The sequence below is a fragment of the Oncorhynchus keta genome, chromosome 33 (assembly GCF_023373465.1).
Source record: "Oncorhynchus keta strain PuntledgeMale-10-30-2019 chromosome 33, Oket_V2, whole genome shotgun sequence".
NCBI lineage: Eukaryota > Metazoa > Chordata > Actinopteri > Salmoniformes > Salmonidae > Oncorhynchus > Oncorhynchus keta.
Window position 1 is genome coordinate 16,921,861 of NC_068453.1, and position 12,500 is coordinate 16,934,360.

At 50.3% G+C, this 12,500-nt stretch overlaps 1 protein-coding gene across 28 annotated transcripts in view; it reads left to right on the plus strand.

Annotated features, from left to right (window-relative positions):
* The window catches only part of LOC118392418 (CUGBP Elav-like family member 2), a 241,449-nt gene that overhangs the window by 82,097 nt on the left and 146,852 nt on the right, over positions 1–12,500 (plus strand). For 7 of the 28 annotated variants that reach the window (XM_052492128.1, XM_052492136.1, XM_052492141.1 and 4 more), the window contains exon 1: positions 9,292–9,619. The exons of 1 other annotated variant lie outside the window; for it this stretch is intronic. In XM_052492128.1, coding sequence (XP_052348088.1) covers positions 9,498–9,619 — 122 coding nt within the window. In that variant the 5' untranslated portion in view covers positions 9,292–9,497. Of the gene's footprint in view, positions 1–9,287; positions 9,620–12,500 lie in introns of those variants that run through there. 20 more of the 28 variants (XM_052492133.1, XM_052492144.1, XM_052492148.1 and 17 more) reach the window with 6 other exon arrangements.

Consider the following 12,500-nt stretch of genomic DNA (forward strand, 5'->3'; position numbering starts at 1 on the left):
GAGGGAGGGAAGGGAGGGAAGGAGACAGGGAGGGAGGGAGGAACGGAGACAGGGAGGGAGGGAGGGAGGGAGGGGAGGGGAGGGAGGGAGGGAGGGAGGAACGGAGACAGGGAGGGAGGGAGAGACGGAGGGAGGGAGGAATGGAAAGGAAGGGAGGGAAGGGTGGGAGGGAGGGAGGGAGGGAGGAAGGGGAGGGAGAGAGGAACGAGAACAAAGGAGCAACGGAGACAGGGAGGGAGGGAGGGAGGGAGGGAGGGAGGGAGGGAGGGAGGGGAGGGAGGGAGGTGGGAGGAAGGGAGGGGTGGGAGAGAGGGAGGAACGGAGGGGAGGGAGGGAGGGAGGGAGGGAGGGAGGGAGGGAGGGAGGAAGAGGGAAAGGAGGGAGGGAGAGGGAGGGAGGGAGGGAGGGGGAGGGAGGGAGGGAGGGAGGGAGGAACGGAGGGAGGGTGGGAGGGAGGAGGGAGAGGGGAGGGGAACGGAGGGAGAGTGGGAGAGACTGAGGGAGGTAGAGAGGGAGGAGCGGAGGGAGGGTGGGAGGGAGGGTGGGAGGGAGGGAGGGAGGGAGGAACGGACGGAGGGTGGGAGAGATTGAGGGACGTAGAGAGGGAGGAACGGAGGGAGGGTGGTAGAGACTGAGGGAGGGAGAGAGAGGGGGAGATGGTGGTGGGAGAGAGGGAGGGAGGGAGGGTGGGTGGGAGAGAGGGGGGAGATGGTGGTGGGGGTCTATTTGGCCTCTGGCCCTGACTGAGCTGTCTGGTGGATACATTGTAGTATAGAATTTTCTGGATCCAGTAGTTCTTCAGTATACAGTAGATCTTCAGTATACAGTAGTTCTTCAGTATACAGTAGATCTTCAGTATACAGTAGTTCTTCAGTATAAAGTAAATCTTCAGTATACAGTAGTTCTTCAGTATACAGTAGATCTTCAGTATACAGTAGATCTTCAGTATACAGTAGTTCTTCAGTATACAGTAGATCTTCAGTATACAGTAGATCTTCAGTATACAGTAGTTCTTCAGTATACAGTAGTTCTTCAGTATACAGTAGATCTTCAGTATACAGTAGATCTTCCGTACACAGTAGTTCTTCAGTATACAGTAGTTCTTCAGTACACAGTAGTTCTTCAGTATACAGTAGATCTTCAGTATACAGTAGATCTTCCGTATACAGTAGATCTTCAGTATACAGTAGATCTTCAGTATACAGTAGATCTTCCGTACACAGTAGTTCTTCAGTATACAGTAGATCTTCAGTATACAGTATAGGTATTTACATTTTTGTGTGTATCAGAATTTCTCTCCTTCTGTTTATGTGTGTGTGTGTGTGTGTGTGTGTGTGTGTGTGTGTGTGTGTGTGTGTGTGTGTGTGTGTGTGTGTGTGTGTGTGTGTGTGTGTGTGTGTGTGTGTGTGTGTGGAAAACATTAAGAACACTTCTCTAATATTGAGATTCAGGGAACCACCTCCTTTTGCCCTCAGAACAGCCTCAATTCGTTGGGCCATGGACTCTACAAGGTGTCAAAAGCGTTCCACAGGGATGCTGGCCCATGTTGACTCCAAAGCTTCCCACAGTTGTGTCAAGTTGACTGGATGTCCTTTGGGTGGTGGACCATTCTTGATACACAAGGGAAACTGTTGAGGGTGAAAAACCCAGCAGCGTTGCAGTTCTTGTCAGACTCAAACCGGTGCACCTGGAACCTACTACCATACCTCGTTCAAAGGCCCTTAAATCTTTTGTCTTGCTCATTCACCCTCTGAATGGCACACACACAATCCATGTCTCAATTGTCTTAAGGCTTAAAAATCCTTCTTTAACCTGTCTCCTCCCCTTCATCTACACTGATTGGTGGATTTAAGCCATTTTGTTTTGTACACTCAGTGCGTGCGTGTGATGTTGGGAGGGAAGTTGGGTGTGGAGTTTTTAGCAGAGCCCCAGATGGCTGAGAGACAGGTGAGCCAATTAGAGAGTCTCACTACACGGCAACATCATCACAACCACTGGAACGTTACAGCAACACATTCCCAACACTCACACAACGTTACAGGACACCGTCACTACACCGTAACATTACAGCCACACATTCCCAACACTCACACAACGTTACAGGACACCGTCACTACACCGTAACATTACAGCCACACATTCCCAACACTCACACAACGTTACAAGAACACCGTCACTACACCATAACTACTGTATATCGTTACAGAAACTTTACAGTCATACGTTTCTACTTTTGGGAACATTCTGTCGTTCCGGTATAATCCACTATGTTTTCTCTCTCTAGACACGGCACAGAGAATGTGCCAGTCTGCTATTTCACACAGAGAGAGCGACATGAGTTGACTTTTTTTATGCATCCCAAAATACATTTGTCAAGCATAGCTGATATTCATTATCATTCTAATGATGTGCAAATGTTGAGAGAGAGAAAGAGAGAGAGGGAGAGAGAGAGAGAGAGAGAGAGAGAGAGAGAGAGAGAGAGAGAGAGAGAGAGAGACAATGAAGAAGAGAGAATGAAGGAGAGAGAAGAGAATGAAGAAGGAGAGAGAGAGAGAGAGAATGAAGAAGGAGAGAGAGAGAGAATGAAGGAGAGAGAGAGAGAGAGAGAGAGACAATGAAGAAGGAGAGAATGAAGGAGAGAATGAAGGAGAGAGAGAGAGAGAATGAAGAAGGAGAGAGAGAGAGAATGAAGGAGAGAGAGAGAGAGAGAGAGAGAGAGAGAGAGAGAGAGAATGAAGAAGGAGAGAGAGAGAGAATGAAGGAGAGAGAGTAAGAGAGAGAGAATGATGGAGACAGTGAGTGAATGAAGGAGAGAGAGTAAGAGAGAGAGAATGATGGAGAGTGAGAGAATGAAGGAGAGAGAGTAAGAGAGAGAGAATGATGGAGAGAGTGAGAGAATGAAGGAGCGAGAGAGAGAGAGAATGAAGAAGGAGAGAGAGAGAGAATGAAGAGGGAGAGAGAGAATGAAGAAGGAGAGAGAGAGAGAATGAAGAGGGAGAGAGAGAATGAAGGAGAGAGAGAATGAAGGAGAGAGAGAGAATGAAGGAGAGAGAGAGAGAATGAAGGAGAGAGAGTAAGAGAGAGAGAATGATGGAGAGAGTGAGAGAGAGAGAGAGAGAGAGAGAGAGAGAGAGAGAGAGAGAGAGGAGAGAAAAAAGACAGATGGCAGAATCTAAAGACAATACTACTGTCTCTCTGTCAACTATGTCACAAAAATTTATCTCAGAAATAATGAAGGAATTTACTAGTAATGAGCCTTTTGTCAAACATAGTCACACTCACATACTGATGCACTCAGGCATATACAGATATACACACCGACAGGCGCGCACACACACACACAAACACACACACAACCTCTTAAATTTACACACACTATCTATTCACACAAACACTCTGAAACTCTGGGCAGGCGTCTTGTTGTGTGTTTTCTCCACTCCAAGAGTTAACTGACAAGCCACGAGGGCTGCTTTCCCCTTAATGGAAGGTGACAAATTCATTTCTGTGTGCTAATGCCTGTAAGTGGAACAGCCCTGCTTTCTCCTGCTTTTCAATGCACAACCACAGGAAACTGTCTGCGTGGGGGGGGGGCAGTGTTTGTGGGTAAAGTGTATGGGTGGGTATGCGTGTGTATTTTTCCCTCCCTTATTTTCTTGTGTAGGCCTATATACCAGGGCTTTAAGTCCTGGTTGACCTTAGGGAAGACATTATTATTACCCATGGTGCTCGGTATTAAAGAGGTGTTGATCGTGCCATTCTGTCTCTTTGTGCCTTATCCATCCCTTTGGTTGCCCCATATGGATGTCCTTGGCTTTGGAGTCGGGAGACGAGAGGAAGAGAGGTTTATCTCTCCCTTGAGTCCTTCATCCATCCTTCCTTCATCCATCCCTCCTTTCAATGTTGATTGTCTCTCTGACCCCCCTGTCCTTCTCGGTTCGTCTGAACCACACAGCCGTTTGTTTACTAACCCATGAGGACGTTGTCAGGGCGACAAAAGAGCTGTTATCTGTTCCGACGTAAGACTTGAGACTCCACAATGGATGAAAACATCCCATAATGGGTTCTCTTGTCCGCTGCTGTGTGCGTGGGGAAGATAAGATGAATTCTTCATACCCCGGCCTGATTGCAGAATCTTGCATCGAATGCAAGTTTTATTGCCTTCTCCTGTCTTACAGTCAAACTGCCGAGTCAAGCTTTTTTCTTTCTTCGGGAAAAAAACGAAATAATGTATTATTGTTGTATTTTTCTTGCTAGGAAACAGAGGGAAAAGACTGCGAGGAAGGAAGACCAGAGAGAGGGGGAGAGGAGGATGAGAGGATTTCTTGAATGGATGAACACGGGCAGAATGTTTAAGGGGATGTGAGGGGAGAAGGGGGGGAGTGTGGATGTGTACTCTTGTTCTCTACTCAGTCCGAGTGAGGCCTGAAGAGATACAGGTAGAGAGGGAGAAATAAGAAAAGAAGTGCTTGCAGATTTTGGTAATCCCTCTTTTATGAATAGGAAGCCAAGCTCAGCTAACAGTGACTCACAGACATAACAGAACCCCCCCCCACCTCCCCTTCTACTCCTCTGCCACTCTCCCTCACACATTCAAAGTCAAACTTTATTGGCACAACTGTTAAAGGTACAATGATGTTGAAAAATAACTTACTGCTAAGACGTTTTGGTTGCTGATCTCTCTCTCTTGGCTCATTCAGTGTGTGTAGTGGTCATAGCTTGGCCCAGGCTTGATCCTAGTCAAGGACTGGCTCTGGTTTGGCATGGTTAGTGTAAGGGTCCCTGCCCTCCCTGAGTCTGGCTAGGAGAGTACACTGCCTGCCATACGTTACCATGACAACGCTCTTACATCAGATAGTGCCCCCCCCATGCAGCCAATGGGTATTGACCTTTCACTGTCAGACTGAGTTAGAAAGAGGAAGAGGGAAAGAGAGGGGAAGATAGGGAGTGAGTGGGAGAGAGATAGAGAGAGAGAGAGACAAACAACATCCATAAGTAGGTCATTTCATTCAACTGTAAACACAACACCATAGGAAGACAAAGACCGTGACGGGTACTGTATATTTGTGCAGTGGCCTGAAGTTACTATGATGTCACACTACGGTGTGTGTGTGTGTGTGTGTGTGTGTGTGTGTGTGTGTGTGTGTGTGTGTGTGTGTGTGTGTGTGTGTGTGTGTGTGTGTGTGTGTGTGTGTGTGTGTGTGTGTGTGTGTGTGTGTGTGTGTGTGTGCGAGAGGAGAGGAGAAAAAGCAAAAATGTGATATATGATTTGGGTTAGTTTGGGTGTTAGGGCGGGGTGCAATCCTGCTAAAATCCACAGCAAATGAGAATTGATCCAGGATTGTAATTTGTCATTTCCTCAGGTCTGTATGTGTGCTGGCCTCTCACCCCTCTCTCAGACGTGACCAGATGTTCACGGCCCCTCCAGGACTGATCCTAGAGCAGGAGAGGAGATTTACACAAGGAGATTGGCACTCCCAGCAGGAAATATCCAGATGTAAAGTTTAGGATGGCATCAGGGTCGGTGATGGGACATGGGTAGAATACATTTAGAATGTAGAACTGAGGAAGAAGTAGGGTAGTGAAGATGACCCTCAGATTTGCAATGAAAAACCAACAGACGGACTAAATTCAGCAATTAGGGCTAGGAGTTTGAAGCTGAGCTGTGTACTGCATCTTAACTGTGAATATACATGTTTTTTCAAGTTGTTGTTTTGGTCCCTTGCAGGTGTTGTAGAGAGCATATATTATTTTGCACATTATTGCAAACATTGTCATGAATCTCCCAGACAATCCATAACTTGAACAACCCTCCTCTATCCTCATTACACGCACACATGCGCACACACACATTGAGACGCTAATGAAGCTGTAGGCTTCTCTTTTTTTGTTCCTGGCTCAGTGAAACATGCATAAATCATAATAAACAGAAGGATGAATTTTTTATCAGCTGCTTCCTGAGTCTTCCGTCTCCTGTGAGTAGGACAGGCTCTGATGTGACAGATACCGGATTTGGTGTGTGTATGTGGGATTTGGTGTGTGTGGGATTTGGTGTGTGTGTGTGGGGGGGGCGGGGATTTGGTGTGTGTGTGTGACAGGTAGTGGAGCCTAGCTGTAGCTGCTGGCAGGGCCCCTTTAGGGAGGGCCACTAGCTGAGACAAGTCTGTTTTTTTTGCTGGGAAACAACATGAAATGTCTCCATATCCAGTAGGCTCCATTCACTGGGGACTGGGTTGGACTGGACTGACCTAGGCTAGCTCCATTCACTAGGGACTGGGCTGGACTGGACTGACCTAGGCTAGCTCCATTCACTGGGGACTGGGTTGGACTGGACTGACCTAGGCTAGCTCCATTCACTGGGGACTGGGTTGGACTGGACTGACCTAGGTTAGCTCCATTCACTGGGGACTGGGTTGGACTGGACTGACCTAGGCTAGCTCCATTCACTGGAGACTGGGCTGGACTGGACTGACCTAGGCTAGCTCCATTCACTGGGGACTGGGTTGGACTGGACTGACCTAGGCTAGCTCCATTCACTGGGGACTGGGTTGGACTGGACTGACCTAGGTTAGCTCCATTCACTGGAGACTGGGCTGGACTGGACTGACCTAGGCTAGCTCCATTCACTGGGGACTGGGTTGGACTGGACTGACCTAGGTTAGCTCCATTCACTGGGGACTGGGTTGGACTGGACTGACCTAGGCTAGCTCCATTCACTGGAGACTGGGCTGGACTGGACTGACCTAGGCTAGCTCCATTCACTGGGGACTGGGCTGGACTGGACTGACCTAGGCTAGCTCCATTCACTGGGGACTGGGTTGGACTGGACTGACCTAGGCTAGCTCCATTCACTGGGGACTGGGCTGGACTGGACTGACCTAGGCTAGCTCCATTCACTGGGGACTGGGCTGGACTGGACTGACCTAGGCTAGCTCCATTCACTGGGGACTGGGTTGGACTGGACTGACCTAGGCTAGCTCCATTCACTGGGGACTGGGCTGGACTGGACTGACCTAGGCTAGCTCCATTCACTGGGGACTGGGCTGGACTGGACTGACCTAGGCTAGCTCCATTCACTGGGGACTGGGCTGGACTGGACTGACCTAGGCTAGCTCCATTCACTGGGGACTGGGTTGGACTGGACTGACCTAGGCTAGCTCCATTCACTGGGGACTGGGCTGGACTGGACTGACCTAGGCTAGCTCCATTCACTGGGGACTGGGTTGGACTGGACTGACCTAGGCTAGCTCCATTCACTGGGGACTGGGCTGGACTGGACTGACCTAGGCTAGCTCCATTCACTGGGGACTGGGTTGGACTGGACTGACCTAGGCTAGCTCCATTCACTGGGGACTGGGCTGGACTGGACTGACCTAGGCTAGCTCCATTCACTGGGGACTGGGTTGGACTGGACTGACCTAGGCTAGCTCCATTCACTGGGGACTGGGCTGGACTGGACTGACCTAGGCTAGCTCCATTCACTGGGGACTGGGCTGGACTGGACTGACCTAGGCTAGCTCCATTCACTGGGGACTGGGCTGGACTGGACTGACCTAGGCTAGCTCCATTCACTGGGGACTGGGCTCGACTGGACTGACCTAGGCTCGCTCCATTCACTGGGGACTGGGTTGGACTGGACTGGACTGACCTAGGCTCGCTCCATTCACTGGGGACTGGGCTGGACTGGACTGACCCAGGCTAGCTCCATTCACTGGGGACTGGGCTGGACTGGACTGACCTAGGCTAGCTCCATTCACTGGGGACTGGGCTGGACTGGACTGACCTAGGCTAGCTCCATTCACTGGGGACTGGGCTGGACTGGACTGACCTAGGCTCGCTCCATTCACTGGGGACTGGGCTGGACTGGACTGACCTAGGCTAGCTCCATTCACTGGGGACTGGGCTGGACTGGACTGACCTAGGCTAGCTCCATTCACTGGGGACTGGGCTGGACTGGACTGACCTAGGCTAGCTCCATTCACTGGGGACTGGGTTGGACTGGACTGACCTAGGCTAGCTCCATTCACTGGGGACTGGGCTGGACTGGACTGACCTAGGCCTCGCTCCATTCACTGGGGACTGGGTTGGACTGGACTGGACTGACCTAGGCTCGCTCCATTCACTGGGGACTGGGCTGGACTGGACTGACCTAGGCTAGCTCCATTCACTGGGGACTGGGTTGGGCTGGACTGACCTAGGCTAGCTCCATTCACTGGGGACTGGGTTGGACTGGACTGGACTGACCTAGGCTAGCTCCATTCACTGGGGACTGGGCTGGGCTGGACTGGACTGACCTAGGCTCTCTCCATTCACTGGGGACTGGGCTGGACTGGACTGACCTAGGCTAGCTCCATTCACTGGGGACTGGGCTGGACTGGACTGACCTAGGCTAGCTCCATTCACTGGGGACTGGGTTGGACTGGACTGACCTAGGCTAGCTCCATTCACTGGGGACTGGGTTGGACTGGACTGACCTAGGCTAGCTCCATTCACTGGGGACTGGGCTGGACTGGACTGACCTAGGCTAGCTCCATTCACTGGGGACTAGGCTGTACTGGATTGACCTAGGCTAGCTCCATTCACTGGGGACTGGGCTGGACTGGACTGACCTAGGCTCGCTCCATTCACTGGGGACTGGGCTGGACTGGACTGACCTAGGCTAGCTCGGCTGGGCTGAACTAGGTTAAAACTGGGCTGTGCTGGGCAAGAATAAACTGAGTTGGACTAGATCAGAGTTGGACCGGGCTGCACTGGGCTGGGTCAGGCTGGTCTGCTAGTAAAATAGGCCCACAACACAACAACATGAGCTGTCAGGGGAGATTACTTCAGCCAGGCAAGCCAGCAGGGTCTCCACCGTTCCACCAGAGGGAGAGAGAGGAGGAGGGAGGGGTAGAGAGAGAGAGAGAGAGAGAGAGAGAGAGAGAGAGAGAGAGAGAGAGAGAGAGAGAGAGAGAGAGAGAGAGAGAGAGAGAGAGAGAGAGAGAGAGAGAGAGAGAGAGGAGGAGGAGGGAGAGAGAGACAGAAGGGAGGGGTAGAGAGAGAGAGAGGAGACAGAGAGAGAGAGAGAGAGAGAGGGGACAGAGAGAGAGAGAGAGCGGGAGAGAGAGAGGGAGGGGTAGAGAGAGAGAGAGAGAGAGAGAGAGAGAGAGAGAGAGGAGGAGGAGAGGGGTAGAGAGAGGGAGAGAGAGGAGGAGGGAGGGGGTAGAGGGCGAGAGAGAGGAGGGGAGGGGTAGAGAGAGAGAGAGAGAGAGAGAGAGAGAGAGAGAGAGAGAGAGAGAGAGAGAGAGAGGAGGAGGGAGGGGTAGAGAGAGAGAGAGAGAGCGGGAAGCAGAGGGGAGGAGACGAGAGAACGTGTGTTTCTATAGTGTGAATAGGAACGAGAGAGCGCGAGGACAAGAGCGAGCGAGACAGAGAGCAGAAAGCTTGTTGTGAAAATAGAAGAAGAGGGTGAACAAAAAAGGGATCGGAGGAGAAAAACAGCTGTTGGGAGCAGAGCAGAGATGTTGGAGCTCTCATCCGAGCTGGGCTTTGTGCAGAGTGTGTGTGTCGACAGCATATGCTGCCCCCCCTCTGCACCCCACCCCACCGGCGGATCCATGAGGGCCGACGATCTGCTGCTGAGGTACGCACGCACACACACACACACATATATATGTCGGAACCATACCCAGACACTCTTATGTGATCTCCTGTTTTAGTGTGTGTTCTGGTTCAGTCTGTGTTTCTGTCATATCTCACTGCAATGTCTGTCAGTGTCTGCTGCTCTCTCTCTCTCTCTGCCTCTCTTTCTCGCTTGTTGTTCTGTTTAGGTTTCCCTCCTTTCTGTCCTGCGACTGTTCATTTGTTCAAGTGTAAAATCCAATGCTTGTACCTCCCTTGCTCTCTTTTCCTCTCCAACCCATCCTCCTTTTTCATGCCTATTCTCTCTGTATGTGAGTAATGGAGGGGTAGTGGAGGGTTAGGGGTAATAGGGGCGGTGTGAGGGGCTTTATCCCTATCTAGGGGAGGAGGCTGGCCAGGGGACGGGGCAGTCGATCAGGAGTGTGTGTTTATACTACTCGCTGTTATCCAGAGAGGAGAGAGGGAAGGGGGAGAGGAGAGGAGAGGAGAGGAGGGCGGGGCAGGGAGCAGGAGAATAGAGAGAAAGAGGGTAGACTAGACTCCATATTTGGATTTTGGGTGCAAAATTTGTCTTTCGTTCGTTTAGCAAAAACAGACAATACCTTTTCATGTTTGATCAACATAATCACCAACCTCTCCTTCTCTGTATCTCTCCTTTTCTGTCTCTCTTGTCCCCCTCTCCCTCGTTTCCGGACAATTTTTGGGGTTGTTGAAAGAGGTCTGCTTTGTTTATTTGGTTCTCAGTCACCCGGATAGAGAGAGCGAGGGGAAAAGTCGAGGGAGGAGAGGGAGAGGGGGGACAATGGGGCGGGCACAGAAACATCCAGCTCCAAAGAGACAGACACAGACAAACAATAAGTCTGCCAGCCAGCCACTTCAGTCTGCCATTCTCTATCTCTCTCTCCTCCACATGTAATCTCTCTATCTCTCTCTCTCCTCCACATGTAATCTCTCTCTCTCCTCCACATGTAATCTCTCTATCTCTCTCTCTCCTCCACATGTAATCTCTCTCTCTCCTCCACATGTAATCTCTCTATCTCTCTCTCTCCTCCACATGTAATCTCTCTCTCTCCTCCACATGTAATCTCTCTCTCTCCTCCACATGTAATCTCTCTCTCTCCTCCACATGTAATCTCTCTCTCTCCTCCACATGTAATCTCTCTCTCTCCTCCACATGTAATCTCTCTCTCTCCTCCACATGTAATCTCTCTCTCTCCTCCACATGTAATCTCTCTCCTCCACATTTTATCATTACTCCCTGATTTATAGAGATGTATTTTTGCAATATAAACCACATGTACCTTTTGAAAGTAAATAACTATTTAAAACATGGCTTAGCCTCATACTGATGACCACAGCCCAGACGTTATAAAACAATAATAAATCACACATCACCCTTGTGTATTAATGCTTTATTATGGGACAATAAAAACCAAGACAGGGATGGATGGGCCTCCTCTGTAAGCCCAGTCAGCATTAAACCAAGCGCTCCCTTCTAAGTGTGCTTCTCTAAGTGTTCTTCTCTAAGTGTGCTTCTCTAATTGCGCCTCCCTAATGGCCTATGGGAAGAAGTCTCCTTTTAGGGCCCATTCTGTTGGTTTAGAGAACACCGTTATGGCACCTCTCTCTCTCATTATCCAGCAAACAGAGAAGGTGGAGGCAATGGGCTCTAAAATAGTCCCCGGGCCCTCATGAATCTGCCCAACCACCGGCTACAGCAAAGTGAAAGGAGCACGTCAGAATCACTACGCCCTATGTAATCGCCGGCCCACCTTTTTCAATAAGGAGAGTCCGGCTGGGTCAGTTAAAACAGGGTGGTTATGGATGTGTGTGTGTGTGTGTGTGTGTGTGTGTGTGTGTGTGTGTGTGTGTGTGTGTGTGTGTGTGTGTGTGTGTGTGTGTGTGTGTGTGTGTGTGTGTGTGTGTGTGTGTGTGTGTGTGTGTGTGTGTGTGTGTGTGTGTGTGTGTGTGTGTGTGTGTGTGCTTTCACCTACCCCTGGGTCAGTCCCCTAGCACAGTCCTGCTTTGTATACAGCCCCTCTCTCTTCTCTGGATCAATAGTCCTTAGTTCATCAGTAGTCATTAGTTCCCTCAGTCTAATACGATTATGCTTAATAAGAGATTCCCCATCTGGAAGTAACACCCAGTATCAACACACACACACACACACACACACACACACACCAGCAAGAGGGTGAGAGTGCATGTGTGAGAGAAAGGGAGTGAATGAGCTGTGGCTGTGAGCTTGTAGGTATGTGAATGTGTGTGTGTGTGTGTGTGTCTGCTAGTGTGTTTGCATCAGAGTGCTTGTGTATACTTGCATCTGTGCTTATGTGTGCGTGTGCGTGCGTGGATGCACACCTGTGTGTGTGTGTGTGTGTGTGTGTGTGTGTGTGCTGGGTGGTAGTTATCAGAATGACACCATCCTGCTCTCACTCTGCTCAGCCCCAGAGGATCAGTGGAGCTGCACCAGTTTCAAATGAAAATAAATGAGAGGCAGTGACCGCTACTGCCTGGGTCCCACTTTAATGAGGAAAATAACAGAGGGGGTCGAGAGGGGGGGGGGAGAAAGAGACCAGCACATATTGGATGGAGACGGAGGGAAGGAGAGAGGGATGTGTAATGAATGGAGGCCCACAGCCAGCCGGCTTTATTTTAACTCCTCTCTGTCACCGTGGCGATGGCCAATTACAGCCGGAGCGTGCTCTGTTGCACTGCAGCTGGACTGGACAGTGTTTTGGCCAGCCTCTATCCCCCTACACCCGTACAGGACACTGCACTACTGTACAGACAGTGTTTTACATGACTCACACCCCTCCTGGTGATGTTTAACACAGACATATTTTCTTCCTAAAACAGGCACCCATCTCTGGATCACCTTT